This window comes from Henckelia pumila, chromosome 2 (assembly GCF_033568475.1).
Source record: "Henckelia pumila isolate YLH828 chromosome 2, ASM3356847v2, whole genome shotgun sequence".
Taxonomy (NCBI): Eukaryota; Viridiplantae; Streptophyta; class Magnoliopsida; order Lamiales; family Gesneriaceae; genus Henckelia; species Henckelia pumila.
Window position 1 is genome coordinate 125,380,412 of NC_133121.1, and position 14,033 is coordinate 125,394,444.

Here is a 14,033-nt window from a genome sequence, read left to right on the forward strand (position 1 = left end):
GTCATGCAATTAGTACGTGATGATATGTAAAACTAATATTATTTTTGTAAAATAATAGTATTGAAATAAATTGGGGAAATTGGGGATGAGATGAAAGTTGAATACCTATGAAAATAAATTGGAATGGATACAATAAATAAAAATAAAAACACTGACAAAAAATTTTATTTGAACCCGACTTATTGTTATCTTTGATGTAACCGGATGAAAAGTGAAACTGCTCTTAATTTTATGGGTTATTGTGTAATAACTGTAATTTTAGGGGGTACAATGAAATTAAACCAACCCTTGAATATCAACCTATCTTTCTCCTTGTCTGAGACTCTCATCCTCCTCCGAGTTCTACATTCAATATCAGCGCCGCAACAAATAATTTCTACGCTACAGAGGTGGACAGAAAATGGGTCACACGAAGGAGCAGCTCCTGTCTCTTTTGCAGGTTCTTTTTTTTTTGGGGGGGAATTTGTATATATTTTCATTCAAATTCTTGTTTGAGCACGAAATCGGCGAGATGAAATGTTTCAAGTCCGGGCCTCGAGTGATTATTGTATATTAGTGGACCTAAATGGAATAATAGATCGATAGGTTTTGAAAGGGTGTTCGTTGTTTGCTGATATGGTGAATGGGTTTTGTTGTAATTAGAGGATGGCATACCTTTCTTCACTTTGTTCACTTCAAGACTGTAATTTTGAAAATTTCCTTGATTGAGGGGAGTTTGATTTTGCTTATGGCCATTCTTTTGTAGAGAAAGAAATCTTGGAATGTATAGAAGGGGGCTACATACTCATGGAATAACGAAGTGAAAATGTAATTATTTGGTCTAACCGCCTCATTTTGATGAAATCGTTTCGATGTGTTGAATTCTTCGTAGAAGCACGGGAATTTGTGTCGAATGTTTGATTTTCGATGGTATTGGTACTGTTTGTTTTGTTTTCTAGGAATGTGGAAAGTTAATTTTTATTTTTGTTCGAATATTTGGACAATGATGAGATTTGAGATGACTCATAGCTTGTTGGCTGGTTTAATGTCAAGAACTCGCTACATTTGTCAATCAGGCGGTATAATATAGAAAGCGTTAACAGAACTGGAATCAGTTATTCAAGTTATAATTTTGATGACATCTATTGTTAAATTTTATAGTAACCTCTATGCTAATTTATTTTCAGGAACTTAAAATAGAATTTTCCCAGTACGAGCATCCTGTTGTTTTGACAGTTGAAGAGCAGGTAAACAAATTTGGGCGCTTAGAGGTTTCTTATTTTTACTGAAGTTAAAGTAACCTTTTCCTTTCTTTTTAATCAGGCAAAGTATGTTGGTCAAAAAAACGGTGCATTGACCAAAAATTTATTCTTGAAGGTAAAATGATCATGTCTGTAAGAATGCTCACGCATCCACTTGTTTATTGGTCTGGACAAGCATTCCTGATACTGTGATACATTTTGTCTGTGACAGGATAAAAAACAACGATTTTACATTGTTTCGGCTTTGGCAGAGACAAAGGTAGATCTGAAAGGTATGCTCCTTTCAAAGTTGATGGTATCAATGTTCTTATTAATTAGATTTTCTTTTATGTTTCCATTCACTGGCACAATCTTCTTCATTACTTACACATCCGCAAACTCATATGTGTGAACACTAAAAGAATAATTTTATCCCTTGGTATACAGTTATGACTCAGAGGCGTTGAACACTGTAATTTTTTTAGTTATAAACTAAAATTTGTCTTCTGTGATGTACCTAATTTTGTTTCAACCACTGGAGCTCACAGTTTTGTCTCAGAGGCTTGGTCTTGGGAAAGGAGGTCTAAGAATGGCTCCTGAAGAAGCACTTGGAGAAATAATTCAGGTATGTACATGTTAGAAGAATAGATTATGCATTTTACGAGTTTCCTTGCTAATTTGCTTTTCGCTCGTTGACACATTTTGCTAATTTATTTTTAAGGTGCCTTTGGGTTGTGTAACCCCATTTTCGCTTGTGAACGAATCAGCTAGGTATATCTTTTCTCCGGCCCTGTGCCAATGCAGTGTATTTTTATGCTGTTTCTTGCATACTGTGACTAGGCTATATTTTTGCTCACATTTTATTGTGACTTTTGTGAAGGAATGTTTCGATGTTGTTAGATCAAAGACTGAAAACTCAAGAATACTGTTTCTTTCATCCATTGTCTAATGATGTGTCAATTGGTGAGCGACTCTACATTTTTACATAAAATTACAATAAATATGACCTAATGTGAGCCTTTTTTTTCACTGCTTCATTATATTTTTATGTGAATTCACTAGCATGGCTCACCTTATTTGTTAGTTGTTATCTTTCATATTCTCTTACTATACGCCCTACGGATTCTTCTCTTATATTTCTTAAGAACACAGTGACAAGTGTTGTTTATAGAAGTCAGGTGAATTAAGTGATAGTTTTAGAGTTTGGTTATGAAGAAAATTGTCATTCTGCACCTAGAATGTGCTTGAGAAACAAATATGAATTTGCATGTGTATAACCAGAAGCAAATGATTACTACAATCGGCTTCAGTGAGGATTCACCATCCTTCTGAGTTCTGTCTAAGGTGCACTAAAGAATACCTCAAGACTTTTACGTGCCTTGGCCAGGCTTCAGCAAAGGGTTGTCTCTTGGTGTAACCCTAAGAGCGACGATCATGTCTTGCTGTTTCTTGAGCATAGGGGCCACGTGTTTATGATATCTACGCTGCAGTTTCACTCTTTCTTCCTTTTGTGTTTAATGAAGTTGTGTCCATTGGAGTTCAGAGTTCAAGCTATTTGTTGAATCTTCTGTTAGTGATTGCAACTGGTTTCTTCAGATCGTGAGTGATACTTAAAAAATAATTATTGACTTTACTTCCGAAGAGCAAACTGAGACAAGGAATATGAATGATAAATTGGTTTTCGCCAGCCCATAGCATGTCCAGTAAAAAAACTGTCCAAATTGTTAATCCCACTAATAATTTTCAGGACCTTGACCTTCAGTTCTATGCCATTGTTTTATCACTGTTTTGTCATGTTTCATTTCTGGTTCCAGCTCTTAATGCGCATGATCTTGACAAGTTTCTGAATTCAATTGGGAAACCACCGGCATATGTTGACCTAGAGGTAATTAACAACGCTTCGTCAGCGTCCATAAATTTTCTTAACAATAATGGCTTGATTTTTAAAATAACCGTGTTGATTTTGCAGGCCGATCCTACGGTAGGGAAGGATCAACCACCAGATTTAGCTGGTCTTGTTCCGTCGGGTGCAACTGTCTTGTCTGATCCTCCGGAGAACAAAGCTTCCTCTCAAGGCCCTGAAAAAATTCCTGTCTCTGTGAATAACAAGCCAACTGCTGTCACAGGTGTGTATAGTCATCAAGACAGTGTGTAAATTATAGAGAATAAGTAATCAATTTACTTTTAAGGTTAGAAGGAAATATATATTTTTCGAATTTACTCCACAATCATAGTGTTTGTTATACGATGGAGTGAACTTGAATTAATGTGCTGTGTGCATATCTTTGATCAATACCAAAAGCTGTAAAACCATCCGATGCATCTGAAAAGGAGAAATCACGTGCTGCTGCGAATTCGCCCATAGCTTTTGCGGACCCTGACAAATTTGTCGAGGAAATCTTGGAGAAGACTGTGTCCACAGCTCTTTCCGGGGTTTGTATTCTGTTATACATTCTGTGCCTATTACTTCTCAGACATAGCTTTCGATGTCATTTGTTTTTTCCCAACAGATTAAGCAGCACATAGACAAAGATCAGGAACAACTCTCTATTACAATATCAAACCACATGAGAAAACAACTTGGTGCGCAGTTGAAGTTCATTTCTGTAAGTATAAATTTCTCGCAAAGCACTGGCCTGTAGTCCTGTATCATATTTTCTCTCTAGTTCTCCATTTACGTTCAAACAAAATCCTCGCTCTGACACAAAACATAGCCTCTGAAGTTTCTGTTCTGTTCTGATTTTGTTTTTTTTTTTTTTTTTGGGATTTGTTGGCATTTCCGCAACCTCGAAATAGACTTCATTCAAGCTATTGCCGGTTTTTATTTTTTCATTATTGCAGACTATGTTCAAGAACACTGCATACACGGAAGGCTTTCGTGCTGGCATTCACTGTCAACCCAACAAATGGTGAAGTTCTCTACATCAATGAAAAAGAATGTGGTAAAAAAAAAAAAGAAAACCATGATGGAGAAACTGTTCGGTTCCATTTCTTGATGTCCTTATTTATTTATTTATACTTTGCATTGAACCAGTTCTCACATTTCATCTTCCAGTTTATAATGGAAATCCGTTTTAATTTTAGTACCTGTCTCGTGTCATTCAACCTTAGAACATGAAAAATAATACCAGAAGCCCAGAACCTTGTTACATCATATCGCGGCTGGGTTCGTATCCCTGGGTGTAGCCACTGGAAGTTTACTAGGGAAATAACAATCACAAGTCCGAGATTTCGAACCCGTTCGTCCCCTTGAGCTGTTAAAAGTAGGGACCGAGTTTCGGACGCGGCCCCCAAGGGATAAAACTCGAGTACAAAAGATTGTGAGATGGAGGCCAGTGTGAAATTATTAATTGTCCTTCAAGCTCGTATATTTTAGAATGCTGAACTCTACTCAACTATAAAATATATTAAGTTTAATTTTAAACTCTATTTTTAATTATTAATTCAGCATGAATTAGCTTGAGGAAATTTATTCTTGATCATCGAAATATGTCTAATATTTGGTTCCATTCAAATGAATCTCGTTTGCGAGGTAATAAAACAACAAAATGTCATATGACCCATTTGTGACAAAACTTCCACTTATAACAAATTCACTATCGCGTTTCTCGCAAAATTCATATTTTTTAAAATGTAAATATTTTAATTAAATTAGTTCAATCTTGGATAATGAAGACTCGATCATTAAAAAAAATAAATTTTGTTGTATTTATTTTATAATCTGAGGATCGCAATCTCATTATTAATTCCATAGGAGATGCCGTTTTGTAGCAGTCAATTATTGTTCTTTCTCCTTTGTAAGCGTCAACGGTCAGAGTTTTACTAATTTCATTAATTAATGGGCCACTTGATCCCCTTGTATTTATCAAATGAAGCTTTGAGTTTTACTCAAATAGCCTATTTATTTCTTTTTTTTTTTTTTTTAAAAGTCTATTTAAATAACAAAAAGTCATGAGCTTTTTAAAAAATAAAAATAAGAACTAATTAAAATACCCTCTATTAAAAATACGAAAAAAGAAGAATATAAACGAATAGAAAGGGGGGAAAACTATTTAAGCATATCTTTATTTTATGCAAGTAATCTTTATCTTATGCAAGTATTTATTGCATAAAAAAGGGAAAAAAATGAAAAGAAACCCTTTTGAAACATTATTTAAAACTAGTAATCCATGTATGAGAATTTTTGCGTCCATAAATAATTTATCTTACATCTAAAAATAATAAATAATTTTTTATATTATTAAATTGAAAAAATACAGTTGAAAGATGATAATTATAAATAATAAGAAAATTTTTTTTCATCCATTAATTTGATCGAGATGGTTATGCTAAGAGGTTCATGTATTATTATTATTATTATTATTATTATTATTATTATTATAAGTATAGATAATAAGTCAAATGAAGGAGTTGGAATTAGGTGACTTGCCACCATTAATTCATTCATATTTCTTCTCCCCAATAATGAATGAGGTTTTGATAATCTCCTTGTGGACTTAATTATCATTCTTCCAACTCTTGCTGAATTTTATTACATATGCAAGTCAAAACGATTCCGTGAATGTTTCACGATGCATCCACAATAAATAAATATATATATTCCCTGAAAATATATTAATGACACTATCGAGAAAATGTCAAATGATTATAATTTATGTGAAGCAAATAAACAGTAGTGGACCATGCATACCTATATTTATTTGTGAACCTTATAGCCACTCGTTTAAATTTAGCAAAATATATTTATTTGAATACACGTAGAACATAATTTGAATCAAACAAAATGATGTGGATCAGCTAACATTCTACGTCATCTCAGATAAGGAGTGCCAACATTATGCCTTTATCCATTTCATACCATCGTTGGGCCATGCACTTGTTTCACTTTCACACACACACGTAACAAGGTTTGATGGTCTTTTAATTTGTTTGATTTTATTCCATTTATAATCGAGAAAAGGCTCATTAAATCATGGAATCAATTGCATATGTAATAAATATGAATCGGGTCGTTCGAACCTGACTTCAATAACACGAGCTCGACTCAAAAAATTGATTTGTATTCGGGTCTACTCGAGTGACACCCCGACCTCCTATCACATATGGATAATAATTTTGTTAGGAGGGTGGTTTTCATAAGAATCATGCTTATAGGCCATGGTTTCACATCAAATACCGATGTGTTGACACAAATTAGATATGTATGCTTCGTCATCAAAGTTAGATAAGTTTTGAATTAATTGGAAAGGTTGGATCAATTTCCATTTTAAATCTTACATCTCTCAGCATCAATTTCCACTTGGTATTGATAATAATCATAGAAATGGTGGGGACAATTGTTAACTAAAGATTCCTTACACATCAAAATTATATGTGGTACAATTTCATAAACTACGATATCGTGTGTTGTCGTAGGGTAGAAATGTTTGGTATTCAAACAAAATAAATTGAGCATTTTATGAAAGGGTTTCGCGTGCGTGGACGCCCCCCAACAACTCAAAACCTACATTATTTTGGATAAGCTTATGTGTTGTCTTTGATCCATGTGACCATTTTCCTATTCAATAATTTTAGATTGAGGAAAATTGAAAATATTCCTTGAACATCAAATCAATTTAACTTTCAAAATTTGTGTCCTTAGTTCGTTTTTTTTTTTTTTTTTGAAAAAAATTATCTCTATTCTTGGGAGGTGTATCTACGACCCTTACAAACTTTTTCTCTTTGAACTAGCTTTTGTATATGTATCTTGGTGAATGGTACATGTTCAATAAAAACAAATGTCATAAAGTTCCACAAATGAAAAAACAGAAGCCACGAATGAAAATATGTGAAATATAAAGCTAACACACAAATTGAAGTAAGAGATCCACGCTATGGTGATCCATTGACCATTGATCTCATTTTTCAACCACACCAGGGGAGAAAATATGCATTTGTATCAGTTAATGTACAAAAAACTAAACTTTAGGCAAAAATGGAAACTTCCATTGCTGTCTAAATGGGTCTATGTACAAGTTTCAGCCTTCATCAAACCAACCTACGGAAACTCTCAACCTCCCACGAGCTTTTTTAGCTTCACCGGGGGTGTGCGCACATTCGATACATTCCAAGAATTTAATATATTTACATCTACCAATATTGTTTGTATTTTAGAAGTTAATTTCACAATATTTACCATCAATCCTATTCTGAACTGCTTTGACAGCAGCAACTCTTGCCGCTGTAGCTGCCTTGTTTGCAGCAGTCACCGCATTGTTCACTTGTTCGTCCACACGAGGAAGATTAATTGCAATTTCTGCGCTTTTTCGAGCAGCCTGTAGAGGTACAAAGATGTAAGACAAAAGGATCACGCAGGGGAAGAAAACTACGGAGCTGATGGATAGTCTTATCGGTAAAAATATTTTATTTTAACACACAAAAGTTTAAGCATCACACTCCGCTCGTTGTGTCAAATATAGCTAGCTGCACATGAAGTTAGGGACAATTGTTGCTCTCCAAGATGGCAAGATCCCACTCCTAATAATTGCACCAACTTATTTGATTAAGTTGCAACTCAAATATTTTAAAATACTAGCCCAAATGCTACATTTCAATCGCTGTGCCGTATGGGCAACTACACAATACATCAAAGTCAATTATTCCTCCCAAGCATTATGATTTGGGGAACCGTCTCACCTGAACTGCTCGAAGGACTGCATCGGCCATAGGGGGAAGTGGAGTCCTAATATTGCCACCACTCCATTCGCCACATTTGATCTCACCATTTCTGAAAGTATAAATGCCATAACCTTGCTTACCGCCCTCATGCCATGACCCCTCGTAAAGGTGACTGTTGGCAAATTGATACACACCAAAACCATGCATATAATCACCAAAATACTCCCCAGAATATCTATCTCCATTCCTGTAATATCATAAAATTTTACCAATATAAGTTGAGTTCCATTTATACACAGTAACTGGTGCATCCAACATTATATCTACTAAGCTACTATCCAACATCATAACATCACATTTATTAAGCTACTATAAAATTTTACCAATATAAGTTGAGTTCCATTTATACACAGTAACTGGTGCATCCAACATTATATCTACTAAGCTACTATCCAACATCATAACATCACATTTATTAAGCTACAATCTATTTATTTGATCGAGGTGATCAAGGGTCACAGACCAACCCGACAGGAGAGGTTGATACTATAATCTGTATGGCATAATCAACAAGTTTGATTCCAAGTTTCAACTTTTCAACATGGCCACGCAAAGCTTACACTAACCCTTATTCTGTACAACTTTCGTTTTTATAAAAATCTTCAGGCTCAAGTTTAAGACCTCATCACAGCAAAGGATTAAAATCACCATCTTTGAAGTTGAACAATAAAGAGTTCACATATAACAAAACCAAATGAAATGCCAAAAACTTAGCTTACCAAAATGGTTACGAGAAAATAATGTGTGTATGCGCGTGTGGTTTCGAACAAGAACAAAAATCACATCAAATTCAAAAGATTTAGCACAAAAAATACACAGCGAAATTAAAAATTAGAACTTGGAAACCAAAGTTCATTCAAATTCACAATCACCTGAAATGATAACAGCCATGGCCATGTTTAACTCCACCCTTGAACTCTCCACTGTAAGAGCTTCCATCAGCACAAATCTGCTCTCCAATCCCGTTACTCTGCCCATTACACCACTCTCCAGCATAACTATCCCCCGTGTAAAACTTGTAAACTCCATAACCATGTCTCAATCCCTGCCTATACTGCCCTCTGTATCTACTCCCTCTTGCCCAATTCTCAATACCATATCCATCATACCTACCATCTATCCAATCTCCTTCATATCTCCCATTCACAAAGTAATTGTAAACTCCACTCCCACTGCACTTCCCCTTGTGAAACTCTCCTTCGTAGAAATCTCCATTGCTGTAAAAATCCACCCCTTCTCTTATAATCTTTTTCGTACTCTGTTTCTTCTCAGTTTTCCCAATGCCCGGCTCTCCAATAAACCATTGCACAGGTTTTGACGGGCTTTTGGAGCCAAAACAAGAAATCCCAACTCTTCTCACATAATCATCACACAAATTTTTGTAAATAGAAAAGTTTTTCCGGATTAAAGCTTTTATCTTCGATGCAAAGAAGAGCAAAATCGCCATAAAAATCAAGAGCAGCAGTACATTCTCCGACGTGGGTCTGTCATCTCTGTAGAAAAAACCGAAAAGGGTGTAAACCGATAGCAAGAAGATGGCCAGAACAGGTGCCAAATGGCCCGAACCAGATCTCGATCCGGGTCGAAAAAATGGCGAACAAGGTTTCCTGTGTGGCTTCTGCTCTTCAATATCCTGCGTTTCTCGATCAGATGTCACCTCGTTCACCGAAGATATGGTATGGGTTGATGATTCGACGGTGGGAGATGAGCGGAGGAGTGAAGAATGCGTCCTACCAAGATTTGCCTGACTCTGCTGACCGTCCATCCTTAAACGTCCACTGATTCGATCCCCGCCGATCGATCGACCTATCTATCTTATTTTTTTCCGCCACCTCTCTTGTTTCCACTAGTTCCTGTATCTCGATAATCTTGTTGCGCAGTCTGCCGCGGGTTCCATCACCACCAAGCAGTGAAGTAAGTGCGCATGTTCAGAAATTTTGGGCACAGAGAACGCAGAGTGGTGAATTGTTCGGAAAGAAGCTGATTAGATTATTTATATACGCCTAAAATGAGATGATGTGGGCCCATCTGCATTTTGATTTTGACCGTCGATTACTGATTTGATTTCCCATTCTTGGCCGTTGGATGGGACTGTGGACGGGAAATATTTATTGGCACGTCTCCCTTTTTCTTTGAGAAAAAATATATAAAATAGGCTTTCTGTCACACATGACATCTTGCCACTAGCGCTTTATAAAAAAAAATGTTTTTTTAAGTTATAATTTTTTATTTTTGAATAAATTTTAATTTTGACATTTAAAATTCTTTTTAAAACACTTATTTGACCATTCAAACACCTTATTAATGGAAAAAACATTTTTTTTTTGACATTTAAAATTCTTTTTAAAGCACTTATTTGATCATTCAAACACCTTATTAATGGAAAAAACATTTTTTTTTAAAAAAAAATATTTTTTCTGGCCTGACTTTTGATACCAAACGGGACCTAAGAATAGTCAATTTGATCCAAATTTGTAAAAAAATAAAATAAAATAAAAAAATCAGATCTCTTTATTTTAATCGAAATTAACATCATGCAATTCTTGGCAATTTCTTCAATGAATTATGAAAATATATATAGACCAATTCTAGTACTATCAAGGTTCACATTAATATTCAGTCTTATAAGTAAATATATATTGATCTATATATTTGACTATGAAAGTACATGAAAGCATAAGCCATGACTGGCAAGCCTGGTCAGTTTATTATCTCATACAACAACTAACATTTATTTAAAATAATCCAACCGATGATGGATCATAAACTTAGAATTTAACAAGTTCCATAACCGATGCTCCGTAGGCACGACTAGCAACCTTGAACTCGGCGAATCCGGCCTCGGCCGCCAAGGCCTCGTACTCGCCCTTGGTTCTTTCTTTTCCGTTCAACGATAGCATGATGATGCTCATCAGATAGAGTTGTTGTGAATTAACATCAGTTTGTGGGATTTCAGGGAGAATAAATTCTATGACAATCACCTTCCCTTTCTTTGGCAATGCTTTGTAGCAATTTTTTAGAAGCTTCACGCATTCTTCATCACCCCAATTGTGCAGCACTGCCTGCAGCATGCACATCATCTACTTTTTTAATTTATGTGCAATTTTTTTTAAAAAAAAATTGTAATTTCACATCAAATACGTTGAGTTGCGCCTACGAAACTTATAGTTAATTTTTTATATATATATAATTCCGTTGGAGGAGTTTCATTAGTTTGGCTAGTTAACTCATCCAAGGAAATCATTTTATTGATAACTATCAATATATATATAATTTTAATTTGATCTTGAAGTACTAATTGAAATATATAAATATTGCTTGCATGCACCTTCAATATAATTGCATCTCCCTTTGGCACTTCAACGAACATATCTCCGCCAACGTGTTTCACTCCTGCAAACATACAATTATTCAACCAATGATCATGTTATTGAAATTAATCCATATGTTTACATTTTTAACTTTTAATTAATTAATATTCTCTCCGTCTCAATTATATTGTCCACGTTTTTTTTTGTTTGTCCGAAATATATAGTCATATATCATATTTTGTAATATTTTTTTACATTTTTTTTACTATTATAATCCTATTAACTACACCTTGAAAATTGTGCAATAATTTTTTAATACATTGAATAGGAATAAAATAGGAAGTTTATATAAAATTCGCTTTCTCAATACATTTTTCTTAATATGTGTGAAAATACAAAGAGAACGATATATATGCTACGGAGGGAGTATAATATGTCGATTTCAAATTTATGAAAACTAGCTAGAGTCGTTCGAAATTACTTCCTCGGATATAAATCATTCGATTTTGTCGATCAACATGGATCACCGCGTTCCGCCACATGCACCAATATTGCCACACCAATATTAATTGCATGTCTACGAGGCACTATATTAATTGCACTAGAATAGGCAAGATTTTGGTTCAATTAATCTTCTTCAAATTATGATATTCATTACTTGATTTAATTTTCTAGCCTTTTCAACTAGGAGAGAGGTCCACATTATTATCACTTATTAATCAATTCATTCGACATTATAAATCATTAACATTAATTAGTTTTTTACTTATAATTATATGAATATCTAGTACTAGTACTTAGATCGATATATATACCTTCGTAGGTCGGGGCAGTTTGTATGACCTCCGGTGAATCGAAGTTGATGCCCTTGATCCAAGTGTGCTCAGTAGTAATCATATTCAGAGTTGTACCGTTACCGCCACCCACGTCCACTATTGTGCGCAATCCCTCGAAACCATTGTATACCTTAAGAATTCGTTTCATTATTGGAGTAGACACACATCCCATTGCGTCGTTGAATATCTTGTTAGACTCAGGGTTTGATGCCATGTGCTCGTAAAAAGGCTGGGCGCCGTTAGCTTTTTCAAACAAATATCCACCTTCCAGAACCGCATCTTCTAATGGAATGCTGCATGCAAGAAGACTTGTTTATATATATGGCTACTTTGGTTTAATGTTTTAGGAAACAAAACAAATAACCGATCGAAGAAGGTACTTGAAAAATATATATATATATAATTATAAAACAGCCTCCAAAACATGAAACATACAACATATTGGTTGATTCCTGTTGCACTGTTAGGGCATAAAACTGTGCCAATGACACCCCTCTCTCATCTGAAACCAACAACTTTCCTTTCGGGGCAAGTCCGTAACGTAGTTCAGTTGTCGAAGCATGATCAGTAGTGGAACAAGTAAGGAAAGATTGAGTGACCAGCACCCCAAGCATGAAGTCGAGCATGCGGGCTGCTCCCTCGACATCACGAGTATGAAGCTGAGAAGCGATCTCCAAAGCCGAGAAGTGGGACGACTTGTCGATGATCTCGAATAGGTCGAGCTTGATCGAAGCTTTCAGAACCATTCGGAGGACATTGGATCCACATGCAACCAGGCACCCCAGAAATGCGTCTTCATCTTCATCGTTGCCATGTTTGTAGTAATTATTATTATTATTATTATTGATATTATGGACTTGCTTCTCCATATAGTTTTTTGCTAGCTGTTACTGGTGACGATTTTCTTTTCTTTCAAGTCAGTAACTTGTAAGTAATTGTGTGAGTCTATCTTTGGATGATCAAGGATATATATATACACACAAGAATATATATTCACATGCACTGGATTTAATTAATTACGAGATAATTTAAAATATTAAAACTAGGTTTTGGTGACGCAGACATTAATGTGAGCGCTATAAGGAGCCCATAAAATATTAAAACTAGCTAGCTACAATACTATATACATACGCATGCTACGTTCTGGTTTATAGCTAAACTTATAATAACAATTTAGTGGATATGCAAAACCCTAAAATATACAAGCTTTGGATATTGGACGCTAATTACCGCAACCCCTACATATATAATATATATATTTTGGAAATTTAAGTTTTACTAGCTTGCTTATATTTTTATCCTAGCTGCTTTGGAGAAAGCACCTCATCGATCCATGCCACGTTAGCCGACCTGCGGTAGCTATACGTTAACAGTTAACACACACATACACACAATATATATATATATATGTATATATATATATCTATATATGTATGTATAGAGTTATGATATGCTGTCCAATTCCCGTGCCCACCTCTTGTGCCTACCTCCATGCCCACCTATGAGGTGACAATCATCCAATGAATGAGATGAATCATATACAAATGGTTCATCCAATGAATGAGTGTCACCTCATAGGTGGGCATGGTGGTGGGCACGGGAGGTGGGCAGCATAACAAAACTATATATATATATATATATATATATATATATATATATATATATGTTATTATATTATTTATAAAGAGAGAGCCAGAAATTTCAAGGACGTCAAAATGATTTTTCATCGAATTGACGTGAGGTGTTGATAAATTAATTAAAAAAATAACTGTTATTGTTAATTTGGAGTCTAAAATACTAAAAAACTAGTGTAATTAAGGAGGACGAGTGCAACCAGTCAACAAGTGACTATTTATATGTGAAATTTAATCGAGCTACGTTAATATCTTTTTTTAAAAAAAATACATTAGCAGCCGGCATGTGTATACATTAGTGTTTGCAAGAGTTTT

General features: G+C 34.9%; 3 protein-coding genes across 3 annotated transcripts; 1 reads left to right on the forward strand and 2 right to left on the reverse strand.

Annotated features, from left to right (window-relative positions):
* The first annotated feature begins 212 nt into the window (after positions 1-212).
* Positions 213-4,303, forward strand: LOC140881248 (uncharacterized). Its single transcript, XM_073286408.1, has 12 exons — positions 213-439; positions 1,167-1,226; positions 1,303-1,356; positions 1,453-1,513; positions 1,769-1,845; positions 1,942-1,991; positions 2,101-2,183; positions 3,035-3,105; positions 3,190-3,346; positions 3,523-3,653; positions 3,731-3,826; positions 4,062-4,303. The coding sequence occupies exons 1-12, from the start codon at positions 401-403 to the stop codon at positions 4,131-4,133; spliced, it is 951 nt and encodes a 316-aa protein (XP_073142509.1). The 5' UTR covers positions 213-400; the 3' UTR covers positions 4,134-4,303.
* Positions 4,304-7,056: 2,753 nt separating this feature from the next.
* LOC140883127 (uncharacterized) lies at positions 7,057-9,883 on the reverse strand. The gene is made up of 3 exons (XM_073289471.1): positions 8,810-9,883; positions 7,896-8,124; positions 7,057-7,534 (listed from the first exon to the last, which is right to left on the reverse strand). The coding sequence occupies exons 1-3, from the start codon at positions 9,700-9,702 to the stop codon at positions 7,370-7,372; spliced, it is 1,287 nt and encodes a 428-aa protein (XP_073145572.1). The 5' UTR covers positions 9,703-9,883; the 3' UTR covers positions 7,057-7,369.
* An 822-nt stretch (positions 9,884-10,705) lies between these two features.
* On the reverse strand, positions 10,706-12,953 carry LOC140878348 (caffeic acid 3-O-methyltransferase-like). The gene is made up of 4 exons (XM_073281950.1): positions 12,520-12,953; positions 12,064-12,377; positions 11,266-11,330; positions 10,706-10,999 (listed from the first exon to the last, which is right to left on the reverse strand). Exons 1-4 carry the CDS (start codon positions 12,951-12,953, stop codon positions 10,706-10,708), a joined length of 1,107 nt encoding a protein of 368 aa, XP_073138051.1.
* Between the last annotated feature and the right edge of the window lie 1,080 nt (positions 12,954-14,033).